The 16,767-nt window shown below is 38.8% G+C and overlaps 1 protein-coding gene across 4 annotated transcripts in view; it reads right to left on the bottom strand.

Annotated features, from left to right (window-relative positions):
* ATP2B2 (ATPase plasma membrane Ca2+ transporting 2) overlaps positions 1-16,767 on the bottom strand; it is a 418,914-nt gene that overhangs the window by 167,660 nt on the left and 234,487 nt on the right. For all 4 annotated transcript variants that reach the window (XM_068420000.1, XM_068419996.1, XM_068419999.1 and 1 more), the window contains one exon: positions 7,241-7,723. In XM_068420000.1, coding sequence (XP_068276101.1) covers positions 7,241-7,439 — 199 coding nt within the window. In that variant the 5' untranslated portion in view covers positions 7,440-7,723. The remainder of the gene's footprint in view (positions 1-7,240; positions 7,724-16,767) is intronic.

Here is a 16,767-nt window from a genome sequence, read left to right as displayed (position 1 = left end):
CACTTCTTATTTTGTAAAAAGGGAATGGCACACTGTATTGCATCATTGTGTTTAGATCAAGGGGAAACCTGTGGCACAATACATTGTGGCAAACTTTAACCTACGATAACCTCTTTACAAAGAGGGAAAGAACTACTTAAAGTTGCTGGGCCAGACTTTCTCTTGACTTACAACACATTGTAGTTGCAATTGAGCTAATTGCCATGAACAAACATTAGACCTGTGCAAAATAGGTGCAAAATCTCACACCCATTTATTATTCTGCTTGTCTAAATCCGAGGTGCAACAGCAGAACGTATGTCTGCAGTCAGTAAACATTGCCTGCCTGCATTTAATGTACTGTCTTAAAGGGAAGGGGGATTCAGTTGGCATGAAAATAGCCTCCTTTCTAAAAGCGTTGCACCTGCTAAAGCAAGATAATAACTGAAAGGAAGATGACCTCCTGGGTAATCACATAAATAAATCAGCCCTGGCCTTGAAAAATCTCTGTTGCTGCCTAATAAAACAGGCAGAAGACATTCACTTGCTTTCTTCCTTCCCTAAACTTACTTTAAAGCAATGTTAGTTTCCCAGAGAGAAGCTTTTTGCAAACCATTTAGGATTCTCGAAGGAGAAGGTGATCTAGCTTATATTTATTTTAAAAGCTTCATGGGGAAAATGCATCATGCAGTATTTCTCTAGTTTTCTACAAGTAAGTGAACAAAGCCAAAGTAAATCAGCAAGTGGCACGACACGCCAAAACCCAGAAACAAAACGAGCAATGAAATCGTACTTATCGCTTAGAAAAATCTAAGCCATTCATTTGAGATGCTTATGTTTGGGTAACCTTTGGAAGAATGTTTGCTGTTCCATTACACAAACAATGGAAATATTAGATAAGGAAAATAACTGCAGTTGCCAAGAATGCTCCATGCACTCCTCTCAAACCACTAAACATGTAGATATTATTTTATGGATATATAACATACTGTGTACAGCAGGAATATCAAACGGACACAACCATTCCATCTAACCCCTGAGCCTGCCTGGGTCCCAGGAGTGCGGTGCAGAAATCCCTGAACCAGCACAGCGGCATGGCACTGTGCTGATACACTCGACGAAACACAGAAATAGGAGAGCCAACTTCAACCTCACTGAGGCCAAGTATTACAACTTCAACAGGCACGTTATATAGGACTTCAAGACAGCACTGTATGCCAAAGGAACACTCCTGCCTTACATGAGTTATTAACACACAACCATCTTGCCTAGATTTTTTTCCATCTGTTCACAATCTTGAAAGACCTACTATGACAATGGTGTTCAATGTGAACTTGGGTCAGACCCAGCATTTCCCCACTGAACAGAGCTGCAAAGAGCCAAATAAACAATACTTGCTTCAGCGCTTTTCTCTGCAATGAAGGAGCGGGGGCAGGAGGAGCTCGCGGGCGCAGATGGGGAAGGAGCAGAAGGGGAGGCCCGGGGTGCACACCCCGGGTCCCTTCCTGTGCTCCTCACTGGTACCAGGGAAGGCAGGCACCGGTTGGGCTTTCCCAGACATGTCCCCAAAGGTAGAGGCAGTACAAATCCATGGGTGGTACCCATCAGGGGTTCAGCAACTGCAACACTAACTTCATAATGAAGGAGCGTCCAGAACCCACCTTCCTTCTGAGCCAGCCAGCCTCCCGCTGAAACTGTGACTTTGCTAAGCCCAGCTCCATGGAGCAGGCAGGGGTGCTGGGGGGACCTGAGCAGGGCAGCTGAGGCAACGCGCGTTTATTGGAGTGACTGCAGAAAAATGTCAAGTTATCGCAAGTTCTCACCAGCTCAACCACGCTTCACGGTGCATGAACGACCAGGTGAAATACGAGTTTAAAGTTTGCTGGTCTTTTTTTTCCCATGCAAGGTAGGAAAAAATTGTTGCAAAATGCAACCCATAGAGGCCTTCACCATGACAATACTGAAGGCTGCTTTCATTGGGAAGGCTGTTTTCATTGTTTAAATCAATCCTTCCATGTGGAGGGAACATGTACAAATAAGGACTAGATGTGTACTTGGAGTTTGGCTTCTGGCCGGGGTGTGTTGGCAAATTGGCCTGAACTACAAGTTATGTTTGGACACCACAAATAAGGCCGAGGAATCAGACAGCACGGCGATCTGGAGAGAGGATGCGTGGGTCTTCGTTTACAGTGCTCTTAAGAGGCTGCTTTGAAGATTTCCAAAGTACTTCAGCTCAGCTTTACAACCAAATTCATGAAATCTACTTTAGGAGAGCCGGCAACATAGCTTTCAAAAAAATCATTTCATGAGTAGAATAATATTAATCTTAACATTGAATTTAAAATAATTTAAGAAAATCTTGAATTTATACATAATATTCACTGGTTTGTCTAACTATATTCTTTTAACAACAGCTAAAATGATGCTATTATCAATTTCTTTACTTTCATGATCTATTTTTGACAGTGTGGTTTTACAGATTTCAGTCTCTGGCAATCCGTCATTTTATATTTCCATTTTAAACTTGAATTTGTCTGAATCAAGTATCTTTCATTCTTTTCTCAACTTGTTTCTAAATTCTTTAGATATCTGTAGTTAATTTAACATATAACATCACAGTGGTACACCTAACTGAAATTCAGTATGTACTAGCAAGATTAGCTTCAAAACAGAATATTAGGTTATTACCAGTGTATTTTTATAGAAGCAAGCTTGAGGAACCAAAACTAGCGAGGACTACAAGCAACGGGTTAGTTTTGTTGTATTCAGTCTTTCTTCATCTTTTAACTCATTGTTAAAATTGTAAAAGGCTTTTTAGATTGTAATAATCAAAAATAAATACACTTACGTAGTTGGTTTAATTGATACTCAGTCCGTATCTCCTATATAACAAACATGCATTTGAAAAGAGAGGGTAACTTATCTTGTATCTAAGGGTAGCTACAATGATTAAAAAGTCAACTTCAACACTAGAATTATTATCATTTAACTGCTAATTGACACTTTCTTTTCCATGAAGCCTTTTTGCAGTATCGTTAGAGAACTACAGCTAGAAAACCCCAAAACTTGCATTTTTCATATTCGAAGTAGATTCCACTAGCTAACGTAGTAACGTCACATCTGAACTGTTCCCTCACTCCACCAGCCCGTCTCTAGAAACTCAGCCTATCGGGTATCCGCTGAACACCAACAGAAAAACTTCTCCTACAGCGCTGGAACATTATCACCGGTGTGTAACATCTTTTGGAGCTGCTTCTTCAGGCCTGATTGCGCAGATATCACCCCAGGAGAAGTTTTTTTTCTTTATATAAAAATGAAAGAAGCATCATTATACACAGCTTCACTTTTCAGGCACATTGGAAATTATGGCATCCAAGTATTTTAAGCAAGAAATCATGGAAGTTAATTCAGTAATGTATTCTGACAAGGAATAAACATTTTTTGTAATACGAAGGGAATGTAGATTAAAAACTTACTGTAAATTGGTGCATACTACATAAAATTGTGGGTAAGATACAGTTAAGCATTGGGAAGAGTGGATTCCAGTCTCATTTGGTATTCATCCAACTAACTCATCACATTTTACCACCTGTCCTTTATAAGGTATCACTAATGCTCGAGTGGGCCTCAGAGACTCAGATTGCATGGAAAATTATCCAACTGTCATCACAGCTCTGCCCAGTGGGGGTAGCGGTGTTGTTTTGCAAATGACAGCTAGATCCTGCTTATTTTCTGTATTACTAGAATAATGAAAGTGAAACTAATCTGAATAAAAATATTTTTAAAGAAAATTTAAGGAGACACATATTTGTGGGTTTTTTTTTTCATATAAAGTATTTCCACCGATTTTGGGGAGGTGGTTCTTATGCGTGCTTAAATGGTAGCTTTTCATTACAATATAATCACTTTAATGCAGGAAATCCCTTAGGCATAACTGAGAGCTGGGATCCACACTGCATCTATAGTTAGAAAAGCGATCAAAGAAAATTTAAAGAGACTGAAGCCTTGTAATCCATAATAATGTTATGAATTCACTCAGCATGCAAATATTATTCTGCTCAACATTCAGCAGACTTTTAAAGCTCCACACTGATTAATACATGAGTTCAGAAACACTGGTAAGTATCTTCACAACAGCGTAAGGAACATTTGAGTTATGCATAAAATGTCCTACCTTGAGAAGTTCAAGGCCTTTAAAACAGAGGTTCAAAAAGGCACTTTTAATATAAGTGATTGATTCTCCCAGTCCATAGGTGGTACATCAAATATTAACATGGGAAAGAAACTGCTGAGTAAACTCCGAGCTAATTGCTACTTCTTATTTTTTAAATATTGAGTAAGCCAGAAAATTCAGATTATACCACATTTTACCAAATTATAACGTGCCTGCTTCCAGGACACATTCTTTTTCCTCTGTTCCAGTAACCACTTAAGCCATACCCCACAAAATGACAAAGACTTTATGAAAATAAACTCTGAAAGAGCTTACAAGCCTGGGAAGAACCAAATTCTACAGTCAAGTCCTCCTTGCTATTTCATTCATATTCACCCAGGACTCTTGCTCAGCAAGAGTTTATTGGGTTTATTGAAAGCAGTAGTAGTGCCCCGCAGTAATGCTTGTTCTATTGCTCCTCATAAAACTGTGTAAAATGTGCAGCACTCCAACCTATAAAAAATAGCGGAGGTTCAGTTAACTGTGCTTCACCAAAAAAAGAGGCTTTATTGAAAAAGTTATTTTCATGCACAGTGGCAAATTATGGGATTTCATGAAGATATTCCACGGGGAACCCATGGTTTGCTGCTAATACCAAAAGATAAAACTCTATGGGAGCCTCCACTACATATCTCAATATTTTATTTGTAAATCATGTCTACTTAATGTTAAAATACCATTTCCATATAAGAAACTATTATGTTTCTTTCCTCTAAGAACAGTCACATCTTCAAGAATATCCTCTTCACTGTATTTTAACCTTCTTCATTGTGATTGGAAAAGAGCAATGGCTAGGGACTAAGTCTAAACCTATGCTTATGTTTGACATAAGCCTTTAAAGTTTTTCTATTGAATTCTTACGGATACTTTCTCTCAAATGAAAAAGTCTGAGTTTGACATGACATATTTCAGAGAGATTCCCTCCTAAAACATTTTTTCCAAGCAAAACAATTAAAAATAAGATGAAAACTTAGTGTGACCGGGAATTCCTATTATGTGATCTAATTCAAAACTGAAACCCAGGAGAGTCCTCATGATTCCAAGGCTATGCTGATTGCCATTTGAAGCTGGAAATGTTTTTCCCTAATGCACAAGTGATGAAGTGCACGTAAGCCTTAGAGGAAAGTTACCTTATCTGAAGTATCAGATATAGATTACTGCTGGAGTCAGCATGCCACACTAGTTGGATCCATACACTCTGTTCCGATATGAGGAATTAAGTTTCCCTGATGTCACAAATTGAACAGATAAAGCAATTAACGTTTCATTTGAAGTTCACATTGACTAGGTAACTGCTAGAATGAGCTGGCAAAACTTTACTGAAGTCACTGAAGTGATCTCGGTTCACCCACACTGAGACTTCAGCTTTGACATTCTATAAACTGCTGAGGGGTATTTAGGATGCTGAATCCCTAGTGGGATATTTATAAATGAGTGTTTATTCTGTCATGTAAATATAGAGATCCTGCACTTCTCTCTGGAATTCCCCAGGTGTGTCAGGGATATGTCAGAATCGCTGCATATTCTCTGAAGAGTTTATTTTCTCATGTGCAACAGCTATTAGGTCAGTCTCTGAAAGACTGACGGACATCTGGAAAGCCCAGACAAGTGGCAGGGTCTCATTCTCCTACCTCAGCACTCCTACTGGGAGCAATCTCCAGGTAGGAAAAGAGGTCCTGTCTGAAGGATGAGATGTTTGGGCAAGACTAGAAAATGGGAGAGACCTGTTATAAAATGCTCCATTTGCCACTGATTACTCTAGAATACAAGACTGCACATAAATGCTGAAGCACTACTGGAGTTTGCTGCTCATTTTAATACAGCATTAGCTTGACAACCCTTTGCTGAAAAGGTACTGTTCACAGCTATATATTTATGATGTTTAAACAATACTGAAACTGTTATACGACCAAGGGTAGGACTTGAAGACTAGGCATTGATAGCCGTGCCTTTGGTACTCTTCAACTAGTGCAATTTATAATATCACACTATGTGACACAAAAATTGACAGGTTTATGATTACACCAATAATTCAAGACTTTCAAGCATTTAAACAGAGAAGGTAACTAAATGATTAATTTAAAAAAAAAAAAAAGGAGAAAATGGAATAAAGCCAACACTCCTATATTCTCTTGAAAAAGAAAATAACTTCAAATGAACATCTTGGCTACATTACAAGACAAGATAAATATTACAGACGCAAAGACTGTATAATTTCCAAAATTGTTAATATTCCTTGGAGGTGAAAATACAGTGATGAAAATAGAATTCTTAGTATTAAATAGAATTTTACTTGAGAAAGAACTGGTGAACAGGAAAATTGCATGAGGAGAGGGAAACATCCCACCATTGTCAATGTTTTATGGGCAGATATTTGGGATGAGTGTTGAAAACTGTACTAATGACTGATGATCAGGTAGAGAACACCAAAAACACTTAGAAGAATAGATATTGAAAAGCTATGATTGGTATTATTAAACATAAGAAAGTAAGGACTTTAATTATACACACAAAAGTCATTCAGCTAATAAAATCATTGATACAGTCATATATTGATAATTTAAGCAAAACTACCTATGGTAATACAGTAAGTCAAGATTAGTAACCACAAAATACATATATTACATATTGATCTATAAAGTAACATAATGTGTATCTCAAAAGGTCATTTTGTATTCTCAAGATGCCTAAATCCCTAGAAATTCTTCTGAAGCAACTAGTATGCACCTTCTTACCCCCAAGAGCATATATGTTAAAGCCTCTTTATAATGCCATAAAACAGGTGCTGATTTTTTTGTCTGCTTTTTAAGGAAGAATTAAAGCATTTAGCTGTTTGAATAAATAGCACCTCTTTTATTCTCCTGATAGCTTTAGCTAGACTGCTTTTATCTTCTTTCTGTAATACTCTTCGTTTTGTTTTATTATTGTTGGGAATAATGGCAGCACCATGAGAATTATGTTCAGATTTGAAACAAAATCTCTTTCTTTCGCTCTCTGGAGGGCACTTATGCAAAGTCCCCTGATTCAACAGAAGGGAAATACACTTACCTTCTGTTGGTGATGTCTTCAGATGTCTGCAGAGCCCCTCTGTTTCCCCGTATGTCTCTTTAATTTTAACTACTGCTTCTGTTCCTCGAAGTTCCATGAGGGAGCGCAGTTCTTGCAGTGTGCACCCAAACTCTCCTGCATGGTTGGCCTCATTTCTTTGGTTCTTGGAATAAAAATCGCTATTTGTCATGTCACCCATTGCTGCTGATTATATTGCTCCACTCGTTATAGTTGATACAATCTTAAAACTGTTTAAAAATTGAAGGAAAGGAATCTTGAATTCCAATCTAAGAAATTAAAAAGAATCCAGCGTGTCTGGCGAGCGACGTGGAGAATGCCTGTGGCGTGCAAGGTGTCCCTGACTGACTAGTGGTCCGCAGAACGGCTGCTTTCAAGGCTGCAGACCAGCTCCACTCCATTCACCATTTCCCATTATGCTGCACCCACGCTGTAGAATCTACATGGTCATTTCTTCCTCTGGACCTTTGGGAGCAAACAGAAAGGACTCATTACACCAGTGAGCAATGACGCTTTACAAAGGTCATTTCAAATGTATTCTCTCTGTTGTTGCACTTTGACTTGCCATTTAAGAAAAGCTATGCAGGAGCACTGTACGGACGGCCTGTCAAATGCTGCAGGTAGTCAGAGCTAGCATCGACACCAAGGATAACACTAGCTCTGTCTCACATAAAGCTCTCTACAGCTAAAGCACCAATAGCAGCGTTGCTTACTTTAATCAAGTCCCAAGAGCACCCGCTAAATGAGATGGCTCATGAATATTAATAAGTGACTAGTCCAGCATGCGAGATGCACCTCCAGTATGTGTTCTGGTTCATACAGCCAAATCAGTCTTTCATCTGACAAGAAAAAAGACTCTCATAAAGGCTACAAGGTAACAAAAATTAGTTAAACACTACTAGTTTTCACAATGGGTTAAAGCAAAACTGTTTTTCAGTGCAAGGACAGTAAAACTGGTGGAAAAACTAGAGCCATCACTACAAATTCAGAATACATTTAAATACATTACACCTTGCAGCCTTGCCTTCTGCAAAAGTAAGCATACCCAAGAGATAAACCCCTTGAGTGCCTTGGTTTGAACAGCCAGAGCCGTGTCCCACACAGGGCAGCGGGTGGGTTGCTTTCCTTCAGCACTGCCCGCGAGCCCACTCGCCCACGGCCTGCGCAGCTTCGCCTTCACGGCCAGAAACGTGCGAGCGTGGAGCCAGCACACAGACACACACAAATACGCGTGTGCACAGGGGCGGGGTGGGTTCTGTCTTCTGATTTTTCTTCCTTTTTTTTTTTTTTAATTTTTAACCATGTGCAGTGTTGAACAAGTCACATTTGGACCATCTGGGAGGCAGTTGATTACTTGCTAAAATCAGCCTTTAAAACCTGTTTCCCCTTCCCATATTCTAATGAAGTTGGTTTAAATACTGCTGAAACCAGCTATTATATTTGGCACAGAGTTTTAACAGGGATTAAAGGTTTCTTTTTTGCCTCAAGCGGGTCAGTGCGCACACACTGTCTAATCTACAGGTCTCAGAATAGTTTTCTCATAATAAAAAGATCTTTAAAGAGCACACCATCAGCCTAACGACTGACAAACCTGTCGCAAAGTGCGTATTTTGAACTGTCTAGGTAGAGCAATACACAGGTGAAATCAGTACACACATAAAGGACATAAAGAGGATCCCAAAGTGTTTCAAGTCCCGATTTTATATTTGTGGAACAATTTTAATCTCCTGCCCACACGTAGTTAACATAACTCGTAGGCTTAGTATTTCCACTGATCTCCCTGCATTGCCATTGCTCTGCACGCGAGAAAGATCAGGCCCACTGTATGCATTAATTCCTCGTTGGCCACAGTGCCGTTAGCTGCTTTGGAGCTGTCTAACACACCTTGCTCAATTAGACAAAGTGAACCTCTGCCAGCCCTCTCATTTACAGATAAAAACTCAACATTCCTTTGATTTCTGTGGAGGAAAAAAAAAGGGGGAAGTACCAAAGTTTCACTACGATATTACAGAATGCAATTAAAATAGCAGTCAATTGCTACATGCTGCTTCTACTCAACCTATTTATTGACATATTAGCAAGTGCTAATACCTTCTGCCAAGCTTGATTTTACATATTGCTTTTCAAGTTCACAAGCAGAGATGAATTTCAGCAGAAAATGCAGCTTACAGTGTGGAATAAAGGAAAACTGGAAGTAGTAATTAAAAAGTGCCTTTATTTGCCAAGCAACAGCCAAGAAGGAGAGATTCTGCTCTGTCAACAACACTCAGCTTTCCATGCTGGACAGTGCTCACAGTATCAATTCACTTCTAGATAATTCCCTATGTATAGCATGCAGAAAAGCCCTTACTCAGTACTGCTTTATCTGGTTTTAAACAGGATGGCTCAGTATTCTGAATAGAAATAACATCAGCCTGTAGCATTATTTTGAAAAAATTGCAGGATAGAAATGTCACAGATGTCCAGTAAAACAGGCTTCATCCCAAGAGGCACTGAATCACCCCAACCTCCACTGAGGATATGCCCCCCCTTTCCTAAAAACAGCATTTCAGACTCTTCGTGGTTTCATCGCTGATAAGTTGTTGCTGACAGCCACATCAAAAAGCAGACTCAGATTTGATCATGAAAAACAGCACCCAGAAAAATGGTGTGAAAAATGAGGCATCATTAATAATAATGAATAGCTAAAATGACAGACTGCTATTTACTTCCAGTGGGCAAAGAATCATCTCTTCCTAAGACAAGTACACTTCACGATCTTGAACACTGGGTGTCTAAAACAGCCACGATGTCAAAAACAAGCAAACAAACAAAAAAATACACCATTCACCTAACAGAGAATTTATAGGGCTTTGCTGGTCCTATGTGCTTTTTAAACATTCCTCTAATAAAATAAAATTGTTCTTAAACTGTTCCATAACACCACAGTGAAAAGACAATTATTAGCATTTTCTGAGGGGAACCATCTACCGTTTTAATTAGTGATGCAAAAGGTACTAACTAAAGTCAGTATCACAGATGTATTCTGCATGATTTTTATGTGGGACATGTCCACCACTCTCGATCAAAGCATCTCTTTTGACTCACTGTGCCATCACTATACATTAATATATTTGCTTCCATTCTTAGAAATTCATTGTCATTTGTCAGCCACAGCAAGACAGTGTTGCTGCTTTTTAGCATGTTTGAGTCACTTGCCTGCTTAATTTTTTATTTCACTTTCAATTAAATACTAATCAATAAACAACAAATATGGAGTTTATGCTTCCTTCAGTGCTTTAAAAACAGATCACTCAGAGTTTGTGCTCTTCATGATTCACCTCACGTTATGACACCAGGGAAACACGGCCTCACGTTTCTGAAAGGCAAATGGTAAAATACAGAAAGCACAAAGCATGACGAACATTATTCACCGACAATGCATCTCTCCAATCCCATGGAACAAGATACGCAGGCTTCATTCAATCCTTGAATCTCTCTTATGAAAAGTCCAGGAACCTTGCCAGAGTGCAGACCAGGTTAGCATGACTGACACACCACCACCTCACCCTTCCCGAGTGGTTAATGTTCCTCTAACCAAAGCTGAGGAACAGAAAACTTGAGACTGATGTATGACAATTCCCCATCAGTGGGGCTACAGGCTTTGCATCTCCAAAATAGATCAAATTCCTGGAAGTGGGTGAAATTTAGAGTCTCCTCTACAAGAAATCCCAGTATTGCACTAGGGTTGGGGGTGGGTGGTGGGGGTTTGTTTGCTGGTTTCGGGGGGGAAGAGGTTAGGGAAGGGATTATTATCCTTATTTTTCTCATTAAAAAGTCAGAATGTAAGTCTTCACCTTGGTCTTGGATTTTGTTTGTCAAAAATGTCATGGATTTTTGTCATACAAATGCACTACAAACTCGAATTATTTGTTGGTTGGGTTTTTTTTTCCCAGAGTGGTTGTGTCTTGGGGAACAGGCTTCCATTCCTGTAGAGCCCAAGTCAAATATTTTTCATCTTCTAGCTGCTTAAAGGAAATGCATGCCAATTAAAACAGAAGCAATTTGGATGAGCTAACTGCAAGTCTGCAGGGAAAACTATTCTTTGATTTCCCTAATCAGGAAAAGTCTCATCTTGGAAGCTTGTAAATATTTTCACAGTCTGTTAGAATGATTTCTAAGTAGACATCATCATGATGTATTGTGACATCTGATTTTGTTTGGACTTCTATTGGCAGAAAAATTAGTAGGAAGGTAACAAACCAGATTTCACCAGATCAGAATCACAAGACTTGCATTTCACAGTCCTTAAAGGTCCGGACAAATAATGGATTCATGATGACTCCAAAAATTCAGGACATATTCATAATTTGACTGTTTTCTCTAAACTGTCATCTAAGATTATGCTAACTCTGATCTCAAAATCTGATGATGAAGGAATTGCTTGCATTACAGGAGGGAGGATGAAAAGGTGATCACTTCTTCACAGGTTGGCAGAGGCACAGCTGGGGCAGAGAGATCAGCAAAGCCCATCTACTCACCTACCACACAACTGGGAAGAGGACACACAGATCTGGTTCGCCCTGAATTAAGCTTAGGGATTTAGCAGCTCCCACCCTTCTGTAAGTAGCATTACTGTCCCACTTGGATTATTATTTGGCTGTAGATATAATGCTAGCTGGTCTCTTGGGACTTATAGAGAACCCCCAAAGTGAGGGGCAAAAAAAGCTCTGGAAGTGTCACGTTTTCGTAAGCAGTACTTATTTAACCAGATTTATCTATATTCATTGCATTAGAGACACAATTCTTTGACAAAACAGGACTGGAAGCAGATTTAAGGGAATTTTCCCATTAGTCTGAGCAAAATCATCCAAGAGGGTTTTTTTGAGACTATAGTTCCTCAAGCTCTGATATGAGGTATGAGTAGCAACAGGTTGACAACACATTGCAGAGGATGAAAAGCTCATGACAGACCTCTGCAAGGTGAAAACAGTTGAAAAAGACAACCATAACCTGCTCTGTAGAAGTCTCCAGATGCGTGAAATAAATCAAGTGTGGTCCAGTTGTACCATCTTTGACAACTCCTTGTTCTTTTCATGTCAAAGACAAAACGTTCATCTGTTTGTGGATATAATCTTCACAGACCAGAATGAGCCACGAATTGTCTATCCGAGCAGCCAAAGCAGCTAATCAAACGCACCCCAAGATGCTCAAACTCACTCTCTTAAAACAAATACTGTCTTTGAAGTTTAATTATCAGGAACGCACAAGATGCAGAAGGAACGAAGGAAAAACACCATTTGAATAAAGGCAGGTTGGCACCTTCACAAGTGTGAAATTTTTGTTTAATACCAGGAAGCCAAGAGTAGATAAAGAAAGACAAACTGAACTTTGCAGCTAAGTGTTGTCTGAAAATATCCCTGACTTCATCACTACATTTCTTAATGAATTTCAAGTTGCATTAAGTTAACTTGTACACAATTCGCTCATGATGAGCAGACAGGAATGAGACATTTGTACATTCCGTCTACAAAAAATTAGAATTTCTTCTATGATGCTTCATTCAGTTGTTGTTCTTAGGCAGAAATATATTGCCCCTGATAATATGATGACATAAAGACAACAAAATTAAGGTATTATTTTAAAAGATTACAAAAGGAAAAACTTATTTAAAAAAAAAAAAAATCACAGGCAACTATCTATTATAATCCCTAAAGTAACAATTTTTTCAGTCTGTTCAGTATGAATCCATGCCTCCAGTCAGCTTGGACTTCTTGTACCAGTTTTGTTATCGGGTGGGATAAATCAAAATGATTCCATGCCTCCTGCAAGACACTATTTATTATTTGAAGGCAAAAAATGCACTTTATTAAAGGAGCACAAAATGTCATTAATTTCAGTTATACAATAAGCCTATTTACTTAGGACCTCTACCAAACAGAATCAAACTCTTTCACAAATTTCCTGATATTTTTTTTTCCGTGCTGTACCATTATACCGAGGGAAATGTAAAATAACAGTTGTGAAATAAAACTGCGTCCAGTACCCTGTTACAGTGTACAGTTATTCAGCCTACGATTTGACACAAAGTCTGTTTTCCACCATTACTTATGTAAATGGTTACAGCAAAGCCAAATGAACTACTGAAAGGAACAAAAATACTATTAAAGGAATCAATTCAATCCCATTAAAGTCAATGAAATGACTCTATCAATGACTTCTGGGGAATTGGATCAGGTCCTGCAGATGAAATCCTTCCTCCTCGGACACCAGAATTTCACCCTTTATGAATGGTGAATTTATTTATGCCTCTACTAGACAGGCTGCAATAAGAAACCAGATCATGTTTATTATCGCTCATCACTGAGCACTTGTGCGAGTTATGAAATATTCCTGGCTTTGCTATGCAACACCACCACCCCGTGCTGACTTCACACGTGCCCAGAGGGCCGCCCGGCAGCACGCGCCCCAGCTGGTACAGAGCCCTCCACGGCACTAGAGATGCTTACCGAAAACTGATCTCCTATGCAGAGAGATTGTTCTAGTAAAGTCTGTACTAGCCACAAGTTTTAAGAACCCTCTCTCATTCCTTGCTAGTACTAACATGAATTTATTTTGTTTTGCTTTCAGTGACAAAATGAAAGGTTATTTTTCATTAGCTATTTATTCTCCCAAGACTAATTCCACACTGCAAAGCAGTTAATGGGCTTCTTTTATTCACTACCTTCCTACACAACACATATTCTTACTCTTTGGGGTTGTACTTTTGGCACTGAACAAAGACCCATTCTACACGTATACAAGCTTTAGAAAATTCATGTTTTCACATACAGCTGCATTGATTTTACACAGAGACTAACAGAGTACAGTTGTTCCAAGGAAGGCCAACTTCCAAACTATGTTATCAATTTAATTGAAAACATATCTGGAAAAAAGCTGAGGATATTCAGACTTCAGATATTTAGATATTACTAAATCAAGTAGATGTGAAAAAAAAAAAACCCTAAGTTAAATGCACTAAAAGCAATAGCTGATCAGCTAAGGAACATATCCTAGCACAGACCCAGGATCCAGCACATATTATTGCATCAGTTATGGGGCAGGGGGGAAGCCTTTCTTTAGCAGTAAACATACAAAAGATGCATTATCCAGTGACATAGTAGAGAAATCGACTGATAAGGTATGAGCTCATCAGTATTGTGTCCAGGACAAAATTTTCAAAATTTCTTCAAGTGGGCTGAGGTGCCTTTTTTTCCTCCTCTTTTTTTTTTTGTTTGCAAAAATTAATGTTGTGCTATAGTCCATTACAGTATCAACCCAGGGGACAAGGATGAAAAATCCAACATAAAAAAAAAAAAGCTCAAACTCACCAGACTCCAATTCAGATTTTTTTCTTTACTAGCTTCATTAGAAGCAAATTATTGAATCATAGAGTATCTGAATCTGTAGGGACACATAAACACTAAGAAGACAGCCATTCTACATCTGTCCTTCGTTCATGCATTTTGCATATCACCAGATTTCTTAAATCTAGAAATTGAATTACCACATGACCTTTACCATCGAGAAGATATCAGCTTGAAGCACACAATTTCAAGGGATTTTGAAAAGTCTGTGCTTTTACAGTCTACGTGCCTGGTATCTGGTATATCTCATTTTAATCAGCCAGTTCTCCAGAACATCTTAAAGGAAATAGGTTATCTAGATCCTTACAACAAACAGGGTCTTTAGCTTGAAAGAAACTGATTAAATATAGCTGACAGTCCTACTCTAGCCCACACTACCAAAAATTTTGGGACTTTTGCTCAGTCTCAGTTCAGAAGGGTCACTGAATTTGGTTCCTAATTTATTTTTTTTTAGTCCGTTACTAATTGTTTCATTATAGAACTATTAACTGGCCTCTCTATCTAATCTTCATACCTTAAGATGAGCTCAAAGTTTTAATACTATGGTAGAAACTGCCATTTCTCCTGGTAAGTGCACGTGTATCTTAACCTCATTTTACCTTCCTTTTTCAGACTTTTGATCAATGCTTTACAAAACCTCTTTATCTTAAAAATTGAGAGTAATGAAGCAAATCTTATATATGCCTGAACCATCTATCAGCCTTTTAATCAATAAGCTACAGTTTTTATCCACAACCCTTCTTTGGCCTGTAAATTTCAGAAATCCAAACACCAAAAGTGCATCGCATTATTCCTCTGCCAATGCACGTCTGCCCTCCCCACAACTGCCTTGGGGGCTGCATCAACCCACTACTTGTTTCGAGAGTTCTTACATGGTAGCAGAAATATTTTCAGTGGTTAGAATTTTGTCGTAACAGTAGTCTCAAATACTTCAAGGAGGTCAGAATTTTATCATTTTTTAAATAAGCTGGAGATAAATGGAGGCCTTTCCCTGCTTTAGATGGAGGCAAGAAGAGCACATCTACACTTCCAAGGAAGCACAGTGGAAGAGTGCTCATTAATGCGAAATATAATTTTGATGGATTACTTTCACTAAAAAGTTGACAGGTATTATGTTTTTTCATGAGTACGGATCTATAGGATAACAGAGAGAATAAAACCTGAGGAAATCCGTAACTGGGCAGCTGCAGCAAAACGCGTCTGTTTGTGTCCTGTTCTGAACTCTGGAGGGTAAAGGGCCCAAACCAAATCTTGCCTGGTCGACTGGCATTTCTTTACATCAGCTCAAGTTGCAACGACGAAACGAGAACGAAAACTGAACCTATGTCAGCAAACATAGTACACAGGTCAATGGTTTTTGTACCTGATGAAAAGTCAGTGCTTCTTAAAAGGAAAAGTAGATAGAAATGACATCCAGCATGTGAAAGTCCCAGGGGCTGACTATTTTACTAAAAACACCTGTTTAACTAGCAACATTCCTGGTATGGATGCTTATTTAGGAAGCATCGCCATTTCTTCTAGAACCTACTTGAAATACTTTGCCACACATACAATTTACAGACGAGATAAAATCCAAGCACTTTTCATAGTAAAGACCTTTCCTATTTTAACATCTAATTCCAAACTACTACAGTATGATCAGTGCTGACACTCACATCCCTAAGAAAGAAGTTCCAAATGTGACAGAGCAACCCAAGGGAAACCATTCAGGGAAAAGAAAAATAAAAAACCCCTGGACTTGCTATGCTGTTTTCTCTGTTCTTCTGTCAGCATCTGCCATATAAATCAACCAAACATTAGCAGTAAAAAGGATCGGTTGACTACTGTTGGCCACATCACTCTTTCAAAGAAGAAAATCAGAGCATATTAACAGACCTTTAGCTAGAAGACAGGAGAGCCACAGCACGGTCCTACCAACATGGAATCAGACTGCTGTATTTAGCCAAAAATGCCCTATTTCAGCCTTATACATACAATAATGTCTTCTACCTAAGAGCGGCTTCAAAACTGATAGCAGAGAAATCCATTTTTGCAGGGGGAGGAACTCCCTTCCTATATTTTTCAGAGGTTACTCAAGAAAAAAAATAGTCCTTAGGTAGCAGCAGGGCCAGCCAGTGTGGAGTA

Source organism: Nyctibius grandis, chromosome 29 (assembly GCF_013368605.1).
Source record: "Nyctibius grandis isolate bNycGra1 chromosome 29, bNycGra1.pri, whole genome shotgun sequence".
Lineage (NCBI taxonomy): Eukaryota > Metazoa > Chordata > Aves > Nyctibiiformes > Nyctibiidae > Nyctibius > Nyctibius grandis.
The sequence above is the reverse complement of the archived record's forward strand: the minus strand, read 5'-3'. Positions and strand labels throughout refer to the sequence as shown.